This window comes from Centruroides sculpturatus, unplaced genomic scaffold, assembly GCF_000671375.1.
Source record: "Centruroides sculpturatus isolate CEXI.00-Female unplaced genomic scaffold, Cexi_2.0 scaffold1305, whole genome shotgun sequence".
NCBI classification, from domain to species: domain Eukaryota; kingdom Metazoa; phylum Arthropoda; class Arachnida; order Scorpiones; family Buthidae; genus Centruroides; species Centruroides sculpturatus.
Window position 1 is genome coordinate 227,313 of NW_019385518.1, and position 8,959 is coordinate 236,271.

The following is an 8,959-nucleotide window of genomic DNA, read 5'->3' on the forward strand; positions in this document are numbered from 1 at the left end:
AAAAAATTTAATAAGTTTTTATTATAATTTTAAACAGAGAAAAATCAAAATTCTATTGATTATTTACTCGTTAACAATGAAATAATTGTGATAATCTTACCATTCTCGGTATCACTTCCATGCTTGACATTGTTGCAGACGTTTTCAAGTTCAGATAAATCACATCCTGTAGTTTTCGTGTCCCAGGATAACAGACCTAATGATAAACAAAGAGTTCATTACTTCAGATTTATCTAAGAGAAATATGGCTTATCACTCAAATTGTTTGCACTATAAAATTTATAAACTAATATCAAGACTAAACAAAACCTATTTTTTCTTTATTTTCTGTGTAATTAGATAAACTTAAACCCTTTTTGGTCTCTTATTCCGTAGAGAATTACAAACTCGATTTTTACAAATTTAATACAGGCTGAGAAGTATAAGAAAGTTTATAAATAACATTTTCTGTAGATTGCAAGAAAACTTAAGTAATGAACGAATGTCACGTATCTACTTTTGGTGTTTTCTGTACAGTTTTCTAGAAAAGGAAAGAACCTTTTCGATGAATGAAATGTTATCCAGGTTGTAGCAGTTCCTTGTAAAAATATAATCACGGATTTGGCAATCATCGAATTGTGGATATTTTAATCTATGTGAAATGCCATTTCTTATATATATATATATATATTTTTTTAAACGAAAAACTTCCCAACTGAAATCTTCTTCAACTCTCAGAGAAACAATGCGAGGCAGCAACTTATTTTGTAGGATTTAGAAATACATGCCCNTACTTTGCTAAAAAAAATCTTTATTTCTTCGGAACTGCTCGATAGTTTCATTATTTTTATGTCTTTATAACAATTTATAGTATAATTAAATTAAACTTCAATTAGTTCAAATTTATATAAGCCATATAATTTTAACGGGAAAAATTCAGACAAAAATATAGATTTTTATGGATTAGTAAAATTCTTTTAATTTTGTAATACGATAATCCTATTAGTTTCTGCTAACACATTAATATATGGAGCCATTAAAAAGGAAAACCAATTCTTCTACAGTTTTTTTTAATTATTAAAACACAAATAATTAAATATATTATTTTAAAACGTAGCTGTAATAAATTATATTTATGTTAATATTTCATAAAAATGTGGCTCATTAAAACGTGTTTACAGAAATGAAATGTTTTCTGGCATTGAAAATATGATATAAAGGGATATACTTTATTAATTATAATCTTAATTTAAATATTAGTTAAACAATAAGTCTACTATAATGATTGGTTTTCTGCTCCTTTCGTAGATAGCTATGTTTATTTATATCTTGCTGTGTTATCTTTATAGGTAAGAAGCCGCTTCGTTTTATCAAAGTGCTATACCGAATAAGCAAGATAGAGTGTTATACTTAAAATTATCGAAAAGAAATCAACAGAATATATATCGTGCTATCTACTAACTCATAGAAATGTAGAATTTCTATTTTTATCTTCTACGACGAGTGAAAGAAGAAAAGGAGAAAGCGAAGGTCAATATCCTGAGAGGATCGAAAAAGGGACCACGACAATTATATAACTACATTTAAGATTTAAATTTCGAGAGCTTATTTAATATTTCATCTATATCTGGCTTTTTTTTTCCCTCTAATAATATTAATCCTGCAAAGTCGGCTCCACCCCAAACTACATTTAACACAAGGAAAAACAAACTTAGTTTAAAGAGAATAAAAAACTATTACTGCTTCGTCAATACAACCCAGTTTAAAAAAAGAGGAAATCGGATAAAAATCGCACGAAAAGTGGAGAGCATTAATTTTCCACGCTCAACAGAATGCTGCAACGAAATAATTTGCGAACTCAGAAGTATCTCGATTGCTATCTCCCGGGCTTAAGGGCGTGCGACATTCGATGACAGATTTAACTTGATAACAACACAATACACTCGACAATTCACCCGCCATTCCCCTCAAGTTGCCGCAGTCTCGAATGATACAACGATAAGGGAGACTAAAATTAAAATACGAAAACCAGAAAAGAGCAGTTAAAAACTAAAAAAGAAGGGGGCGCTTCACGTCTCTAATTGCCTGGAGCATCTGACTGGAAACTGCCGTGATTATAAAACGTTTATAATCGCCTTCACCTCGTTTTCTACTCTTCGGCAGCGGAAATAGTGCAGCTGGTAGACGGCATGCCTCATGCATGACTCATGTTTAATATGTGACCGGGCAGGTAATACGCTGGCTGACTTTAATCGCTTTGTAAACATAATCGAGTCTGCAAGTTACAATATTAGTTATTCGCCGTGTTTTGTACTCGAAATGGGATTACGTCCCGGATTAAAAAAAATTACAGTCTTTCTCGATGTATGAAAAAATCATGCCGTGTAGTCGGCCTGGCGTCACATTACGTTGTTCATTTTCGAATAATTCAATGGTTAAAATGATAAAAATTTGTCCCTCCTGAATTTAACCCCATTACCCATGTCATGGTCCATGTGATAACATCTTGGCGCAAGAACTAGTCGTGTTTGGTTCACTGACTTTCTTTTCCCATAATGCATCGCCGATATGAGTCAGCCGTGACGTGACTGGGGCCTCGGCGCCAAATCACACTGAACTGGAACAAATGGCCCTGACTGTGACGTTACTGCAAACCATTATTTCTGCTTTTGACGAATGAAAATAAACTGAAATGTGTGTTTTATAATTTCGTATCTGCCCTATATAGTTATTGGTACGATCATTTTCTCGGTACAATATAATACAATATAGGAAGGATGGCAGAGATATGCGTACTTTTTAAAAAAATTCAATAAATAATCAGCCGACGAGACCGAGATTTCAGTAAGCATAAAATATTATTAAATTAATTAAATTTTGCGTATTATGCAGAAGATTGCCTAAAGAAATCGATGCAAATTTGAATATTCAAAGCCAATAAAGATCCAATCAAATTTCTAATTTGGCTGTAAATAAATATGAATTTTAGGAATCCAACAATTAAACTCGATTACTAATTGATTACGTCAAAGTCGGAGAGGCGTGCAGAATTTAACAATTAGCACAAGGCTTGTTTTTATTTTAATTTGACTCTACATTTCTAATTTAATAGTTGATTATATACAGTCGAATACGGAAAATTAGCCATTTTGATTCCAAAGGTGACCGATTTCGATACATTTAATCGATTTAATCTTTATCTGTTGATATTCTGGGAGCAGACATCCCATTAAGGATGATCGCTGTTACTATGGCAACAGGTTATACAAGCTGAGATGTCTCCAGACAAGATGGAGAAAGTAATTACGACAAAAATCTTCAAAAATTAAAGGTAAATCATTGGAAATAAAATCGTAATTTATAAATGTTCTCACGTGTTTAATATTATTTTTAAAAAGTGGAGTCGTTCTGGAACTTTTGCCGACGTTAATTTGTATTGGGCGGAGTTAGCCGCATCTTGTTTGTACAACTGATAATGTAAAATCGTTGGACGCGAATGGAGCAGTAAAATCTAAATTGTAGCCACTCTTTTATGAAGAAATGATTTTCGAATTTATATTTACTCTCATTTTTTTCTATGCCAGTCGGATTAAAAGGCGACATTTTGTATTTAGATCGGATGCGACTTACAAAAACCATATAAAATAGCGTGATTTATTCAAAAATTTTAAAGTTTAATCTCCCTAAAATTTCCGTTTTTCGAATAGAACAAATAATTTTATAGAATTCTGCAGAATTAATAGCGATTTCCCTAAATTAAACCGTTACCCAAAATAATACAAGCATTCTGGTAACTACTGTCAAAAGCTACCATCAACAACATTACGACGAGTTTCGCTGTTAATTCAAGAATTCTCGAAGATTTCAATTTATTTTCTAGGTGATAATTTTTGTTATTCTTACTCTCCGTCGTTCACTGTACCTAAACAATTATCAGGATTTATTGCGGTAGGAATTCCTATCCAAGAATGTTGGAAAAAATGATGATAAAAGTTCAAGAATTAGTTAAAGGAGCGCCGTTTTCGACTTATCTTCCGACCTGGCAGCATAAGATTTAAATAATCTTTAATAAGATCCCTGATGATAGAATGCACATAAATAGTTGAGCAACCTCCACTTATAATTATCTAATCTGTATTTACACTATTCAATATTTCTCCACTGGATGACTCATAGATGTGTTTTCTCATACAAACTGTTTTTTGGGGGAGGGAAATTAATTTCTCAAGCCCTGATTGATCCGGAGACCCCATTACGTGTCAGAAATATTTTGAAATACGCTATATTTTTGAAATGACTCGATATGTTACATTGTTTTTCTCAGTAGAGAGAGCACAGTTACGCATGGTGTAGCGCAGTGGCCTTGTGTATTCGAATTGAATGTTCAATTTAACTCGAATTAAAAAAATAATAATAGTAAAAAGAAAAGATCGCTGGAGAAAATTAATGCTCGGTGATTGTTACAGTAAGTGGAGATGACAGATATACTTTTAACCATATTAATTACTGTTTAATATTTTAAGGCGTTGTCGGGGATGTTTCGGTCGCCATATTGACTACTTCACGTGCAACGTTTGTGCCGGTTTCTCGAACATGGCGACCGTCTATTCATAATGTCCAGCTTCCTAGGAGAGCAGCCATATGTCAGACGGGGTGTGCTCGTTTCGACTCATCACCCAGTCAACTGCAGCAGTGACATCCCGGCGAATATTTCTCTCGCCAGTACCCAACGCGCGCAAAAAAATGCATAACAGAGCAGCCTAGTCGTTTTGACATTTAAAAAATTTGTAATAGATTATTTTTAATTTATTTAGCTGTACGTGTAAGATATGCACGAGTAGAAAAACGTATAATGAAATATATAAGTAAAAAATAATAATAATAATACCTTTCGATATTTTCTGTAGAATTTGCTTCTTGTGATCCTCGCTATACGGCTCTCCTACAACAACCAATAAATAGCAACCGGGTAGAGAACAAGAATCGGCTACATCCATGATGGCTCTAGACTACAACTATTCACAGATCACAGACTGCGGTACCAAATGGGGGGGAGGAAGCGTCACGTGATCGCTCGGCGCAGTCTCAGCCGACCGGACAGATGGCGTTACCATGACAACCGTCGGAGACGGTGGCCAGGTGAAGCAAGCGATGATTCACGGGTTCTGCTCGGTTTCTGTGCCGCTCCGTTCTTTCCAAAAGTACGACTTCATCGTCAACATTGAATACAGACGTGCATCCTCGCACGATTATTATCATATATCGTCGCCGGTCCGGGTTCGAATAGCAGGATATGGTCAGCCATGACGTCATTCTCCGACTATCCGATTGAGGTTAACGACCACAAAAAATAAATACAGAACAGAAGAATTAGAAAAATAAAAAAAAAATTGTTTCACGTCCAACTTCAAGCCTAACAGGCCACATGGTTCCGCTGAATGAAGCGAGAAGCTTTCACGTGCCAATTATACGCCCTGGTGATGTCCCTTACTGGTTTTAATGAATTTCTTTTTCCGCATATTTAAGTCCTTCCAAAATTTAGCTTCTGATTCTTTATTTTTTATGATGAAATATCATTTCCGTTCCGTACTTTCATTATCATTAATAACCACTCTTCCTTTCCTACATTAAAAAAATCAAACCATTAAAAATCGATTTTCATATTTTTTCATATCCTTACCCGTGTAATTATTTTTATTAAATCTAAAATGACTTAAATTACAAATTTTCTTACTTCGTTATATATGTAAATTAAAATCCTTCATAAATATTGTTTTATAAATTATGCTAATTGTATTTTTTCTAAAAATATTATTGAATTAAATCTTTTATTCTTTTTAAAGTAAAGAATTTTTTTTTCAATATTAAATTTCATTCTCAATATTAATGCATTCGAATTACAATATTAGATTATTAGTTTCAAGTAATTTAAACTGACTAAAATCTATATTATAATAGTCGTTAACAGATATAAGGCTTTATAATTATATAATTTTAATATAAACCTTTCAAATGAATTAAGATTAAGGGCCTAAATATAAACCAAATATACCCAATATAAGGTCTGCTTAGTTTATATATATATATATATAAGGTCCTTAGCCTTAATTTATTTAATGCTTTATATAATCTAATATAACTCAATATTAGTCTATTTGATATTTTAGTCTGCCCTAAATTTTGGAAAATTCGATAATTCCGAATTTCCACGTTCTTTAGACAATAACTAAGTTTAATAAAACAATTATTTATAAAAATTCTGATTGATCATTTGAATTAAAAGATATTTAATGCTTAATTTTAATGTATATAATCCATTTATTTTTTCATCTTTCCATATATTTAATGCACGTGCAATCGTATCTTCGATCTGATTGAGTCACCGCAGCTTATAGGGTCTCGATTTACTAATTTAACTCTATCGATAACATTCAATTGAATATTTTATTCGCTTCGAACAGATATGTAATAGCAACAGGAATATTGACTCACGTCGTGTATCGGGGGAAAAGGGGAGTGACAATGAGTCACCTCTTTCGTTCAATGACGTCATAACGTTACCCAGCAAACTGTAAACAGTTGCTTTAAAAGCAGCATTGATTGTTCGTGCGAATAAAGAACCCACTTCCTGGAAGACATAAACTTAACAGTTCAAGTACACCCACAATAAACTAAAATTTCTTTCTCTAATCGCCATGACGTCTTCCGATAGGAATTCGCTTCAATTCATCTAAAAACTGTGCTTTTTGCATAATTTGAGGCCAAATTTGTTATTTATCACCGCGGCTTCTAGAGCGCGAACGACATTGTTACAATTTAACTAATGGCCCTTTTAATACACATTCGGAAGTGGCCACGTATTTTCCTATCCCTGGCAATTTTCTTGTTTTTCCGAGACGTCGACAGAGGGCAGAATTGTCGGTTATGCATCTTAAATTTCAACTTTTATGAGGTCAGTCTCCAGCGTGACAGATCCCCCCTCTTATTTTTTAATTGACTTCTTTATGGAAGTGAATAACTTTAGGTGAATGATGTCTCCAACCCAAGAAATTTATGAAATTACACATTTTCTACTGTCATAATTATTTTTTTTATGCTACTTACAATGCACTTTGTTTTTTAATGTATAGATTTATGGTTTCACTCAATGCCTATGGCTTTATAGTGACGTAACTATTTTATGAGATATTAATAAGCAATTTGTGATTAAATAATTAAAAAATATAAGTAGTTTTCATATATACATATTTTTTTTCCACGTGACGTATTTGTTTATCTTTTATGTTTCAATTTTTAAAAAAAATATTTTATCAATTAAAATCATAGTTACACATCTTGTTTTTATTAATAATAACAATAACAGACTGTCACTCTGAGAAAATCCTTGACCTTAATGCAATACTGTATTAAAAATAAGAAAAAAATGCCATTACGATAACATTTGTTTAAATATTACAGATAAGTTAAGGCATTTTATGGGGGTAATAACACTTTTTGTATATTAATCTGACAATTTTTGAGATTTTATAATTGATATTTTAAGAAAATGACTGCATAAAAACTAAGTAACTAGTTCTTTTTTTTAGTTTTATTTTAAAATTCGTAGAAAAATCTTCGAATAAATCTCTATCCATACTTGTGCATCTTTCAAGGAATTTCATATTAAAATTTCATCCATCAATATGATGAACGATACGTTCTTTAATGTTTTGAACAGTTCGAATTTATTCACCTGTTCAAAGATAATTGCAGTGCGGAATATTTGAAATTCCATTTGTTATAAATAATTTTTTGTTATAAATTATTTGTTAGAATATTTAGATCTACCCAGTACTGTTTATATATTTATTTATCTGAGCCACATATTTATCGAAGTGATAATGAAAGATACACAACTAATACGCCATAAATTTCAATACTACGTCGCATCGAATGATAGTGTTAATGAGAAAACATCCTGAAAAATAAAGTGGACAGGAAATCCAGTGTAGAAGCGATCGATTTAGTTCTAATTACCGGCTGTCAGCAGCAGCCTGTGAAGCCTGATTACTTTAATATAACACCTACTAAATGTGTCCAAACAACTTAAGGAATTGTTATTTAAAAATATTTTATTGTACTAGAAAATAATTCGAGTGAAAATTAATTTTAAAAAATAATAATAACACTAATATTTGAGTAGTCAAAACAATTTTTATTCGAGTTGCGATAGATGTATTTACAATTTTCATTCCAGAACGAAGAATAAATATCAAAGTAACGACATTCTCTTCGTATTCTATAATCGCTTTCTCTCTCGTTTTAAGTCATTTTCAGAGATTTCTTTTTAAAAATATATTAAGAAAAATAAATTATTAGTTTTGGCCACGATTTTTTTTCTTCTTATTTTTATTCTGGAGAAAGTACTCACCTGACTGGTCTAGGCATTTCTTTCATTAAGTATTCTGGCAGAATTCCATTTTTATAACACCTCATCACGATTTTTTCCAGAGAAATATAAGCGTGAGGGACGTCGATCCTAATATCATCCATCTCTTTATAAACGCGTTCAAAACCCTAAAAACGCATTTAACAATATTAATATAGTGTATTTAAACAGCCCATCAGTTAATCTAAATATTAAGTTTATAGAGTCGTTGTGAAATTTTTTCAACGACTTGTGCGGGGGTAATTACCCTACGGGATCTATACCTTTCATGCTAGCATGATAATCGATAATTTGCAAATGACTTATAATCAATAATATCTGCAAGAGTTGACTGTTTCCTATCTAAATTGATGGAAAAAATTTTTGTATTCACCGTATACTTACTTGTTTCAACTGATATGGACTAACAATGGCGCCGGTTGCTAATGACTGGATGAGTTTGTGAAGTAGTTCCATTGTTCTTTCTTCAGCATCTTCGATCATCATTACAACAGCCTAATAAATAAATCGAGAATTAAAAAAGTAATAATGACAATCTATATTTATTTTTAT

General features: G+C 31.9%; 1 protein-coding gene across 1 annotated transcript; it reads right to left on the reverse strand.

The window, feature by feature from the left end:
• Positions 1-8,160: 8,160 nt before the first annotated feature.
• On the reverse strand, positions 8,161-8,931 carry LOC111639734 (programmed cell death protein 4-like). The gene is made up of 3 exons (XM_023385675.1): positions 8,792-8,931; positions 8,390-8,535; positions 8,161-8,301 (listed from the first exon to the last, which is right to left on the reverse strand). Exons 1-3 carry the CDS (start codon positions 8,891-8,893, stop codon positions 8,292-8,294), a joined length of 258 nt encoding a protein of 85 aa, XP_023241443.1. The 5' UTR covers positions 8,894-8,931; the 3' UTR covers positions 8,161-8,291.
• Between the last annotated feature and the right edge of the window lie 28 nt (positions 8,932-8,959).